This window comes from Condylostylus longicornis, unplaced genomic scaffold, assembly GCF_029603195.1.
Source record: "Condylostylus longicornis isolate FDR11 unplaced genomic scaffold, ASM2960319v2 ptg000044l, whole genome shotgun sequence".
In the NCBI taxonomy this organism is placed as follows: domain Eukaryota; kingdom Metazoa; phylum Arthropoda; class Insecta; order Diptera; family Dolichopodidae; genus Condylostylus; species Condylostylus longicornis.
Window position 1 is genome coordinate 7,913,416 of NW_026578013.1, and position 13,581 is coordinate 7,926,996.

Here is a 13,581-nt window from a genome sequence, read left to right on the forward strand (position 1 = left end):
TTAAAATGCTTTTTTCTGATCTTTGAAAAACATGGAAAAAGGTTAAAAAGTTTAATTTTGAAAAACTTCAGTATTATCAAAAAACCTTAATTTTGAAGATATTTTCGTATGTAAAATTTAAAAATTTTAAAAATCTTATTTTGAAGTTTTGGATCAAAAATATGACCAAAAACCCTGCGTTTTGAAAATAAATCTTGACTTTAGACTCTGCTGGTCGTGGTGCTTAATTGCCAATGTCATTTTTATCACTGCCTTTGATCATGATAGTGTTGGCAAATTATAAACAACCCTAAGAGTAACATGCTAAAACACGTATGCCAATAATTATATGTTTTCGTACTTTATTTTTCCATGTAAAGTTAAATTGGTTCAATAAGTATTAAAAACTTTATGTTTTTGCATCATTTAAAATTCGCAGAAATATATACAGAGTTGCACTAATTCTTTGTTGCGATTTTTTGCCGATAAACAAAAATGAACAAACGATAATAGATGTTTTATTTTAATAGATGTATTAGATTAATAGGTTTATACTTACGTGCTTTTAATTTATGAAATAATAATTTCCGTGATACTATTACAACTGATCTTAAAGTCTTCGGCTTAAAAGTGAGTTAATAGCTGTCTTCTTTACTTTGTTTTATTAATTCATTTTCTTTTAATTAAGCTTATTTTCAACTGTGGAAGTTGAAAATATTTTATCCAAAATTCTTAAATTATTCAAAAATAAATACATTGGTTATATATTTAATTCACCTTATTTAATTACAAAAAATGTCAAACATTATTTTTAAAAGTGACATCTACGCAAGATAATTTAAATTTGTGTTTCTACGTAAATTAATTTAAAATTTGACAGACCTTGTGTATGATTTGTTTTTACTTTTCTCTGCTTTTTTTTAAGTATTTTCAACATTCGAATCAACACTTTTTTCTTCCTTAACAAAATTTTCAGAAATGTGCATAGATCCCTTTGACTTTTGATTTAATGATCAAAAATATAGTACCAATTGACGTACTAGCTTTAACTACATAGAATGTACATAGGTCTTTTTTACACTTAGTGAAATGTCAATTGATTCAATTCTTGTTTCTTCTCATTTCGTTTGTTTTTATGATTTGGAGATTAAATGTAAAATAATATAATAGTTAATATAATAGATAACTGTAAATAAAAAATAGTTGATTGTCATAGAGAAAAAAATGAAAGAGCTAACATTTGCTCTTATTAAACCGCATATTGTAAAAAATTCAATTGTTGTAGAACGAATTATGAACGTAATCAATGAAAAATTTAAGATTCTGGAAATAAAAAAAGTTCATATGGATGATCAAATGGCGTGTCAATTTTATGAAGAACATGTTGGGAAATTTTATTTTGACCGGTTAATGAAATTAATGTGCAGGTAAATTAATGAAAATAATATTTTGATTAAGTTAAAGTACTTTAATTTTTTAGTGGACCTACCCTTGCGTTAATATTGGAAGGAAATAATAGTATCAAAATTTGGAGAGAAATAATGGGTCCTACAAAGGTATACAAAAGTGTACATACACATCCTAATACTCTCAGAAGTCTGTACGGAATATCTGATACAAGGAATGTTTGTCATGGATCTGATAGTGCCGAATCTGTTAAAAGGGAGATTTCAATTATGTTTCCTAAATTTGGATACGACAAATATATAAACAGTTGAAATTCAGGGTTTTTAATTAAGAAATTAAAAAATTAAGAATTTACACAACAATATAAATTTTTTGTCTTTGAGCTGTATATCTCAAGTAGGTTGATATTTTCGTCCAAAATATATATTGTCATTAATCCTTTTAATGAATTTAGAATATTTTTTAAATTGATCTAAATTTTTTTAATTCTTAGGATGATAATTTGTGATAGTTTAAGTTTAAATTTAGTTTTAACTCTACATATACATTACTTTTGTTATTTTTAGTTAAATTATACATATTTCACACAATTTGATTGAGAACTTTGAAGTTAATGTGTACATATATATTATGTAAAAATAATTAGCAAAATAATACTACAAATCTTAAGATGAAACAAACTTTTTGAAATACTGATTTTAAATGTTAACTAAGAGTAAAGAGTAAAAGTTAAAAAAATTTATTAAAAGTTTTTAAAACAAAATAAATAATTGATTAGCCGCAAAATTAATATATAACTGTCACAAGTTGCTTCTTGTAAGAATATGTAAATAGATATATTTGCTTGTATACAATGGTAAATCAATGGCAGGCAAATGATTATATACATACATACTTTAACTTATTTTTTTATAGTATGTATATAGAGGCACATGTAAAACTAATTGTATTTATTTTAAAGTAATTGAATAAACTGTTTGTTTTTATGAAAATTATAAAACGATGGGTAAATATACGTTATATCTTAAAGTAAAATTTCCTTTATCACATTTTATGTATTGGGTTGAGTATCCGGGATTAATAAAAATAAAAGTCAATATAGTTTTCCAAAATACATATTATGTATGTGTATACATAAATCATAGTGTATTACGATTATACATGTCTCCATTTAGGTACAATATGCTTTACCCTGATATATAATTGAAGTATAACAATATAGTTATAATTTATGTATATATAGTATAACAATATAGTTATGCTATTAGATAATTACTAAGTGAACTACTACGTTCGAATTCGTTTCTACGTTTTTCTTCCATAAGAAACTAGAAAAGAAGCAGTAGGACTTAGCGAACACGTTTTTTTCGGTTTGTGACATTCTATTTTATTTGACGAAACCAAAGAAAAGAAAATACTGTTAAGAGGGGATAAAGAAAAATTTTAGGTTCATTGTGCATACGCGGCTACATATTTTAATTTATGTATATAGATATACATATATACACATATGTATGTATATAAATTTTTTTCTTATGTGAATTTTTCTTTCGTCTTAAAATTGAGCAAACTCGACGATTGTCATGATAAATCTGGTTTTTATTGCATTTTGTGTTTTTTTTTTTAAATTTTATTTATATTAAAATGAAAAATATATTCACGTCTTCTATGTCTCCTTCTACGTAAAGTATAAAGTAAATACTCGTGTCCTGTCCGAATAAGTACGCATATTCTTTTGTGTTCGATTTTCTCCTCTTTCGTATATTTATTTCATATATAAGTATGTATTTAATCTATTAGTTAATTTTAGTATTTTAAAAATTCCCTTTGAACTTTTATTTTTACAGGGTTTTTCTTTATTGTTTTATTGCATACATTCGTAATATATTGTATAACAAAATTTATAATACGTACATACGTATTGTAAATTTTTTCTATTAACGCACTTATAAAAATTTTATTATTTAAACTAGCTTTGATATTATAATATATGTATGTATATAATATTATTAATGCCTATACTGAAATTTATTGTGAATGTTACTGGTGATAAGAAATGTATTTCATCTCGACACTAGTCAAACAACACAAAATGTAAAAAAAAAATATAATGAAATACAAATAAACTTTTATTAAACTTTTTTAATTAACTTTTATTTAATACGAACTTAATTAAAGCAAAAACAATGAATATGCAATTAAAATTGCATCTTTGGTTTAAATGTTGAATATAACTTCTTCTTAGTAATCTTACATAATATATTATTAACATAAATAATATATGTATTGGACATGGTTTAATGTACTCTGCGCTTCCTTACTTTTTAAAGGGAATATTTAAAAAAACTCTGATTTTAAATTATTGCGCATTGTTTTGCTTCAACTACCGTTTTAAATACATACTCAAGTAACTTACAGTAAAATAGTACTCTAAGATACTTGATTGCTACTGCACTTTTATACAAATATAAACTACTGCATATTTAAGCAAGTCAAAATATATTTATTGTGAATATACTGTTGTTTATATATTTTAAACTCAACATACATTTATACTTATAAAATAAAATCGGTTCGTTAAATTTTTTACTTTTGTGTTTTTTTAGGACTAGAAAACGGTAACTGTTATTTGTAAATTAGCAAACAAAAATAAGGACAATAAATTATAAAAAAACGAAAAAATACAAAAATAATAAAAAATTTACGATTCCGGATTTATATAACACATTTAGACAATTTTTAACGAAAAAATTTTTTTAACGAAATTTCAATAAATTTCATAAAATTGCATTCTATATCGTTTTTTAGTATATTTTGTTCCGTGTTTCAGTACCGTTGTATAATTTTACAGTCATTTTAGTATTAGAAAATATAGCAAAAAAAATATAAAGCAAACAAATAAGAGAAAGCAAAACTATTTTATAATCAATTTTATGTATGTAGTGTGGTGCTGTGTGTGATTGTAAAACTTAAAATAAGAAAAATTATTTAAGAATGCAAAAATATATACACACATCACCTATTATAAAATATTAATTAATATTTAAATATAATATACTATTATATTTGCGTACATAATATTATAATAATGTGAATTTAATTAAAATCTAACAATATCTTTATTTTTTTTTCACTTTCTTTATTTAATTTAAAAACAAAAATGTGTATTTATTTAATTAAGTGATTTTTATTGTATATATATACTATACATATATGAATATGCACACAAAGTTGCATACATAGAAAAAAAAATGGGAAATATTAGATAAATACGATATTTAAGCGATATAACAAAAGATAAGAACAAGAAAAATTAATTTTTCTTTTTCGTAAAAATTTAGAAAATAATAGTTGTAAAACAATCTATACGCTTATTAAATTTTCTTTTAATTTATTTTTAAAAAAATTTGTATATAAATGTACATTTTATTGTACATGTAATTATATATTTATATACATTTTTATATCTTATAAATGAAAAAATAAGAGCAAAAAAACGAAAATATAATATAAAAACATGGAAAAAAAATATACATATTTACTTTATGTATATAATCAACATCTTATCGATTTTTATACAAATATGGCGGCTTTCTATTGAATTTAAGTATGATACGGTTACACTACTACTACATTATTACTATGTATTTATATTTGTATGTTGAAATATAAATGCAAATATACGGCAAAATACTAGCTATGTAAATTATACATACGTATATGCACATATAAATTTTAAACTCAAAAAAAAAAAAGAAAAAAAGAAATTAACAAAAAGTAAATTTTCAAAAGTAAAAAATTTAAAAAAATTCTTCATTGTGTTTCATTTTGAAAATATAAAAATTTAAAATGAGCTGTTATACAATTAAATTTTTACAATATAAATAATAATATTTAAATTAAATAAAAATAAAATTAATAATTTACGTTTTTTTTTTATTAATTTTATCAATAATAATAAAAAATAACAAAAAAATATATTATATGTTTTTGCACATACATACATGTATATATTTATTACACCTATGTATATAACATAGTATTGCAAAACATATAAATAAAAATTTATATCAATATGTATACTTATATGACAAGCGAATGAAAGAATGTAAAAACAGAATAGAATAATAATAATTGTTATTCAACGAAAAAGGATTATAAAATATATACATAAATATATATACATTTATATATTCAAACACACATTTAAAAAATAAAAAGAATAAAAAATTCCCTGTTCTTGTGCAAAGGAATTTCATTTTAAAGTTTTTGGAATATAAATTTGAATATACGAGTAAATAAGAAAAAAAGAAGAAAATTCACTTAACAGGTAAATATTGCATACATTAATTTCAATGATAAATAATAAAATTGTTAATTAAAATGTTATATAATTATATATACATATATATATAATATTATATTTGCACTGCCTTTATAATAAGTTTTATTTCTATTAAATTTTGTTTTCTATTTTTTGAGTAAAATTTAAATAGAAAAAAATGTATATTTCTTTTTACCATACTCATTTTTTCAAAACTTTTATAGCGTTCACATACGGATGCATAATTATTATTCGGATAGATAATACTGACGCACACATAATGAGATTGTTTTTAATATATAATATGTTCATCAAAAATATACAATATAAAAATAAATAATTTTTAAAATTGCTTCTTATAAAATGACATGCTATTTATCGTTTTTATTATTATTTTATGATTAAAATTTTTAATAATAATGTAAAATTAAAAATATTGTATTGTGTACAAAAAATGTTTATGAAAAGTTTTATTATGTTTAGTTTTATTTTTGTATGGTGCACTGCATACGCCCAAGCGTCTGGGTTTATGTAAAAGCGAAAGGTTACAAAAAAAAATCATGCTATTTTGCGTGTGTATTCCGTATAATATGTTAGAATAAATTCTTTTAATTTAAAAATCATATATTTTCGGTGAATAATATATACATATTTGCGTAAATATTAAGTACATATAGTAAATAAAGAGACTAACATCTGCATGTAAATGAAATTTTAAATAGAAATATTTTATAAAAAAAAACGAAATATTACGAAAATATAATTAAGTAATAAGATAAAAGGGAAATCCTTACTATTTTCGCTATCCTTGCTTTATAATTAAAAATTTGTTTTTTATGAGAACTAATAAATATTATTTCGATACCTTGGAATTCCTTATGTTCAGGTGTAACCGCATAACATGCTTTACAGTGTACGTTGATATTAATATCGTAAAATAAGTGGAAATGATTTTTACTTTTTTTTTTAATTTACTTCTTTGCTTTCTAATTTTTTAAAACAGAATATAACAATAACCTGTAGGTATAGTTCAATTAAATTATTTACTTATAAATTATTTTTTGATATCATAAAATTTTGCAAATACTATTTTAAAAATTACCGTAAAATATTTTTTTAAATTTTGCAAAGTTTTACAATTCATATAATTTCATACTATTTATTTAGTTTTATCTTTCGTTACATTTATTTTTTCTAGTTGAACTATGGTTTATATGTATATGCAGCTACTTAAATAATTTGCTTTCATAATAATTTTTTTTGTAAAAGTTTCTTATATTTTTATATGTAAAAATTGAAGTGTATATTATGAAGGTTATGATAAATACGTATACCAATAAATTATTAAATTACGAGTATTATTAAATTTCCATTGTTTGTTAAAATAAATTTTTCATAAATGCGAATTATATACATATATATTTATAGCTACATAATCTAATTCCCTATAAATAAATCTTATGTATTTGTATATGCCTAAGTGTATGTTGTATTTTGTAGCACTTAACATTCATGATCATATGTATATGCAAACGCACATCTTTAAAGTTAACAACATATGAATTTAGAAATACATATGTACATATATGAGTACGAGGATATACTTATATTATAATGTGTTATTTTTTAAATATATCCGGAATTAATATTTATCTATATTTCTATATTCATATACCCACATACATATATTTAAATCATCTTATCCTTGCTTCTATATAAGCATACGTGTTTTTTTTTTATTTTATTTTATTAATATTCTAGATTTATTATATGACATTACAATTTCAAATGGATTTATTGCATGCTTAAAAAATATACATACATATATTAAACGACATTGTGTTTATTTTACTTTATCGTAGTACAGTATGTACTTATATCAAGGATAAACATAATTATAACTTTTGCATCTAGGACTCTATTTTTATATTGAGACAGTAAATGTGTTTTTCGGTTTTTTTTTACCGTATTTTTAGAAATTTAAATTTTATTATATACGAGTATATTCAAAATTATTTATAGTAAAGTTACGACAGATATAAAATGGTTTTTTGAAAAATATATTTTAATATTCATATAACTTTACATATAACTTATATATGATAAACATTTATTCATTTTTCACATTTGAATGTTTGATTAAATTTCACATTAAAAATGTTGAAATTCAATAATTTCCATAAATTTTTTTAAAAAATTTGATTGTATATTGATGGAGTATATAATATTTTACTCCATCTTTAATATTTCATGTTTGAAATTAAAAAAAAAATCAAGTGCTGTACTATTCTTTTCATTGGCACATAAATTTTGAAATAAGCCAGCATTCCTTATATTTAAATATTTACTTAATTAATTAAGTATTATGTTTTATAAAGTTTTATATTTAATATTATTTTATATTTAATATAATTAATATTATAATAAAAAAAAGTTTTATAATATTATCATTTTGTAAAAGATTATGATATGCATAATTGCATATTTATAGCAGGCTTTACAGGAATGTAATATTTAGTAAATATAAGTGATTTTTAGTACATATATGCATATATCAATTTTATTACTCATTATATATATCAAGTATAAAATGCCACAGTTAGGGGGGTTTTTCATAAAAGCTATCGGAATATCTTTAAATTTAATTATTGGTTAAAATTATAATTGGTCATATCGTTAAATTTGATCATTGAACAACATTATATATAGCTTCCTTTGGAGTTCCGTATTTTACCATACAGTGTTTTCAAGTTTGGCGATGTGGAGTCAAAAATTACGCGAACTGATTTTTTTTAAAAATCTTTAGTGAATATTTAACCCTCAAAATTCCGGTTGAAAATTCTTGGTTTCGACAAAAGGGTATATGGACTTAAATGGCCAAGAACGATTTTCATAAAATTGTATCACTTTTCTGACGCCTAGAGATTAAACCATATTACAGAATTGCCTTGTATATGGAAAAGCATAAGTTTAAAATATATTAGCCGAAAGCGTTTGTTATATTTAATTTTTAAATAATTTTGTGGAATTATAATTAATGTATGTGAGAAAAGTAAATAATTTTTTTCGAATAAATTCTACTTAAAATAATAATTCATTATATCATATTTGATATATGTTGTATATATGTATATAAAAAAAAAGTGCTACCCTATCAAGTTACTTGAACTATTAAAAAAATACAAAATTATGTTCTTCTTAAACCTCTCTATAATTTTCTTAATATTAAAATGTTTATCTAGGACGCAAATCTCACACCAAATATTTAATAATGTATACAATATAACACATGAAATATATACTTATTATGTATATACGTATTTATCTATTTATTTCCTATAAAAATAAACGATGTCAATTTAATATAGAACCGTAATTGCTATTTTATATAACATATTAATGTTATTTATTAAAACTATTATATGTGAATATACGTGTTTATATATTTACTTGATGAACTATAACGTATTCATTTTACAAAGAAAAATATACATGTATTATTATTTTTTTAACCCAAAAATAAACGGAAACAATATTTAAGTATATAAAATGAGTTCTTTTATTAAAAAAAAGAAAAAAGAATATAGCCATTCCTTTTGAGCAAATGATAGAAAATTGTTCATAATATACTTTTATTTCCTTTCATTATTTTCCTTTCTTACTTTGTGACTTTACAATATTTTTCGTTTTTCTTCATAATTTATTCTTAAAAAAAAAATAAATAAGAAAAAACAAAATGAGAAGTAAAAGGAAATTATATAAAAACTAATGATTTTTTTAGTTATTTTTTATTGTAAGTCAACAACTATAGGAGTAAAAAATTACAAATTTAATATCGGAAGAATTTTTATTAATATTTTTTTTTTCTCAATTTAATTGAATGGCTAGCTAGCTTGCTAACTATACATAATAAAGATAATTTTAGAAATAAAATAAAAAAATATTGCATACTTCTTGGCGAAGGTGTAGCATTAAAGTTTAGTTTTTATATTATTCATAATTTATGATGTTTATTTTAATTAGTATTTTTTTTAATTTTTAATAAATTTTAAATCTTTTCAAGTTTATTAAAAATAAATTTAAAAATTTGAGCTTATATATAAAAACTTTTAATGAAAACTATTTTAATTTAACAAAAAGAAAACGAAATTTTTCTTAAATACTTTCATAAAACATTTGTTACAAAAAAGAAACATGATTTCATTAATAATCTTGAATAAATATAAGAAAAAGCTGGATATTTTTCTTTTACTCCCATATGATGGCTGAATGACTTTTGTAATGTTCAAACTTTTGAAATTAGCATAAGTCTGTGCAAAATTCTCCTGTAAAAAATTATACTCTCGATCTTTTGATTTTTTCAAAATATTTATTAATTAAAAAAATTAAAAAAAAACAGGAATTTACAGGATTTGATCCTGGACAATGTTATGTAAAAAATTACGAATCAAAAGAAACATCAATATGTATAAAAAATTTATTTATAACTTCAAAATTTTATTTAAGCTAAATTTATTTAACGTCATAATAATATGACGTTTTTTATGTCAATTTTTAAGCCAGTAATTTTTTATTTAAATTTATCATTTTTGTCTTCTAAAAAATTATTGAATAATACGAGACAGAAATGACAATTTTGTCAATTTTCAATTTCAAACGCTTTTCATTACAATGCATTATAATGAATTACGAATAACCTTAAATATTTTTCTAACTACCTTTAGTTTAATACCTAATCCCTAAGAATTTAACTATTTAATTAATTACCTAATAATTAATTACCTAAACTTCATGTTTTTTTAATTAAACTTTACAATGATTTGAAATTTGAAAGAAAATCTTCAAAAAAGATTAAGCAGTTCAAGCTTATTTCCAAATAGAATGTTTTCATTTGTGACCACAGAAATATATTTTGTAATTTTTTTTTATAATCTTTAAATAGTTCTATATTTAAATTCACTTGAATTTGATGGCGAAAACGAAAAATTTAAATTATCATATGAAAATAAAAAGAAGTCAAATTTTCATTTTGCTGGTAGGTTAGTCGTCTTTCTTTTCATATTTTTATTATTTTTTTTTTGGTGTAAGAAGGTAGATATGTATAGGATATTAACCCAAGTGAACAATAAGGACATTATTATTATTATTATGAAAAAAAAAATTCCACACTTTTTTTTTTATATTTTTATGTTGCATAGATATTATGTATGTATGTATGTATATACATGAAAAGATCTTTGCACTAAGTTACATACATATTTATGTGTTATTTTAAGTGTATATTCATAAATGTTATTTAATGATTATGTTGTTTATTTATAACTTTCTTTTTACTTTTGTGGAATTTTCAAATAAAGGAAATGAAATGAAAAGAAGAAAGAAAGAAAATAAAAAAATTTTTTTTTATTGTTTCCTTTTGAAATTTTTCGATATTGTTAAATAAATTTTTTAGTAAATTAGGCTAAAATGCTTTTAGTTAAAACTAAGTTTTTATTTTTGAAAATCACCTTTTTTTTTCAAATATATGAATTTGTTTTACATACATGTTATGTATGTACTTTTTATAGATACATACGAACATAGATATATATTTAGTTTTGTAAATAGTTTAAGTTACAGTAGAGATTGAAATATAGAAAAAGTTTTGTTCATACTCGTACAACTCTTTTCATATGACATTTTTTTCATTCTTTTTACAACAGTTCACTAATTTCAAAGGTTTTTTTTTATATATTTATAATTGAATTATAATATATATATGTTATTATTTATAAATGTATAAGCAATAATCATTATTTTACCCTTTCAATAATAAAAAACAAAATATTTTATTTTTTGTTGTAAATCTTTCGCAATATTGTGTTTATCATAATTAGTATTCATTGTACAATTTAGAATTATATACAGTGGCATGCGATTTGGAAATGTCTATATGTTATTGTATATAACTTCTGAAGTGTATTAAAAATATAATCTGAAAACTAACAGCTTGAACAGAATCCTTATTTGCACTCATAAAATAAAAACGGGAACAAAAGAAAATATTTCGCGAATTAAAAAGTATGCGGGTTAGATTTTTATCATCACAATATTTGAACTCCGCACACTTTTACATATAAAAAAAATGTATTAAATTTAAAATATTCATCTTAATTTTTTTTTATATACACAAAAATTTTATTGTAATCTATTTCAAATAACTCAGATAGAAAGTTTCAATGACCTCATAAGAGACCAATAAATCAAAATTAGGTAAATTTCACAAATTACTATTGTGAAATTAATAAATTATTAATGTAAAATCATTGTAAAATATTTTTTTTGGAAAAATTTTATTACAAAATCTATTCAAAAATCTTAAATTTATTAGACATAAATATTTAATAAAATTGCATAAAATTTGGAGCAAATATTTTTCTTATTTCTATTGTCATTAATTTAAAATGTATAAATTTAAAAATTTTCTTTGTCATAATTTCAAATCAAATATTAAAATTTGTTTTTCCTTTATTATATTAAAATTTTACTCTTAATTATTTTAATTACTAAACTGTTATATAATTAAAATGAAATGTGAAATCTACAGAAAAAAAAGGAAATTTTAAAATTATTTCTTAATGAATTCTGAGAATTTTTTTCAACAAAAAAAATATTGTAAAATTATTTGGTTTCCCAACAATATTTTTTATATAGAAGAACCTAAATATCTATATGTTTTATAAATGTATAGAAAAAGGATATATATATAACAATTAGAAAAGTTTAAATATATTTCAGAACAGCATGACAATAAGGTCACATCACTAAAAGATTACAGCAAAAAAAAAAAAATTGTTTTCCACAAAAAAAAAAAATCTTTTTGTTCTTTTTTTATTATTTTTTTTATCTTTATATTTTTCTATTTAAAAAGTTGAAGAGAAAGGGCAACATTTTTTTCTTTTAATTAAGTTTTATTTTGCAAGTTATTCACAACGTTCCTTCTGTACATATGTACATATATATACATCAACAAATACATATATATTATATATACTTTAAAAAAAAAGTATTTAAATTAATTTTAATTTTTGGCGGTTTTCAACATATCCTTAAAAAGTTAGAGTGAGAGGATTATGATGGGTCCCTGTTATTAAATATTTTTTTTTTTAAAGATTTCCATTTCGGAAACAGCTTGTCATTTTTAAGGTATATATATATATTTTTGTATATTAAAGAAAAAATAAATGACAAAAGGAAGTTTTTAACAAAAATAAATAAGCAAATTGTAATATGCTATGTGTTTATACGTATATACAAGGGAGGATGATCTTTAAAAGTTTAAAGAAAAAAAAATTATATTGCTTTAGATTATAAGCTTTTGTTTCATTCATTACATATACTTATAATATATATATATATAAATATATGCTTTGGTAGCATATTTTTTTAATGGTGAAGCGTTTATTAATAAATATTTGGTTTATACCTTTTCTTTTTGTTGTAATCAAATAAAAGTTTGTGCGTATATGGTAATGACTGTAAAATGGTTGTATTTTTAAAATTTTTAGATTAAATTACAAATAATTTCTACACAAAAACAAATATTCTCAGCTAATGGCAAGTACAGGCAAATAAGATTTTGGGTTTTAAATTTAAAAAAAAATGCCGCAAATATGATAAGTTTGTATGTAAATTTTACTTCCAAAAATGTTATAAATCAATCATTGCCATTTGTATTGGCCGCGACTATGTTCGAATTAGGTAATCCTAACTATTTTTTTTACCACATAACGAAGAACATCGAACGGTATTTTCATTTATTTCAGCAAATTGATAAATCCAAAATATAAATTGAAGGAGTTTTGGGTTAATATTTGTTAAATATTTGAATT

General features: G+C 21.0%; 1 protein-coding gene and 1 long non-coding RNA gene across 2 annotated transcripts in view; both read left to right on the forward strand.

Moving 5' to 3' along the window:
• The first annotated feature begins 1,077 nt into the window (after nt 1–1,077).
• LOC129610307 (nucleoside diphosphate kinase 6) lies at nt 1,078–3,347 on the forward strand. Its single transcript, XM_055522841.1, has 2 exons — nt 1,078–1,406; nt 1,460–3,347. The coding sequence occupies exons 1-2, from the start codon at nt 1,204–1,206 to the stop codon at nt 1,695–1,697; spliced, it is 441 nt and encodes a 146-aa protein (XP_055378816.1). The 5' UTR covers nt 1,078–1,203; the 3' UTR covers nt 1,698–3,347.
• An 868-nt stretch (nt 3,348–4,215) lies between these two features.
• Nucleotides 4,216–13,581, forward strand: part of LOC129610318 (uncharacterized) — a 45,188-nt gene continuing 35,822 nt past the window's right edge. Inside the window, exon 1 of the long non-coding RNA XR_008697085.1 lies at nt 4,216–5,716. This is a non-coding gene — a long non-coding RNA (uncharacterized LOC129610318). The remainder of the gene's footprint in view (nt 5,717–13,581) is intronic.

Excerpts from the sequence above, each read along its gene's own strand:
- LOC129610307 (XM_055522841.1), top strand. The coding sequence starts at position 1,204 with ATGAAAGAGCTAACATTTGCTCTTATTAAACCGCATATTGTAAAAAAT. Across the intron at positions 1,407-1,459 it reads TTAATGAAATTAATGTGCAG|TGGACCTACCCTTGCGTTAA; the intron begins GTAAATTAATGA and ends TTAATTTTTTAG.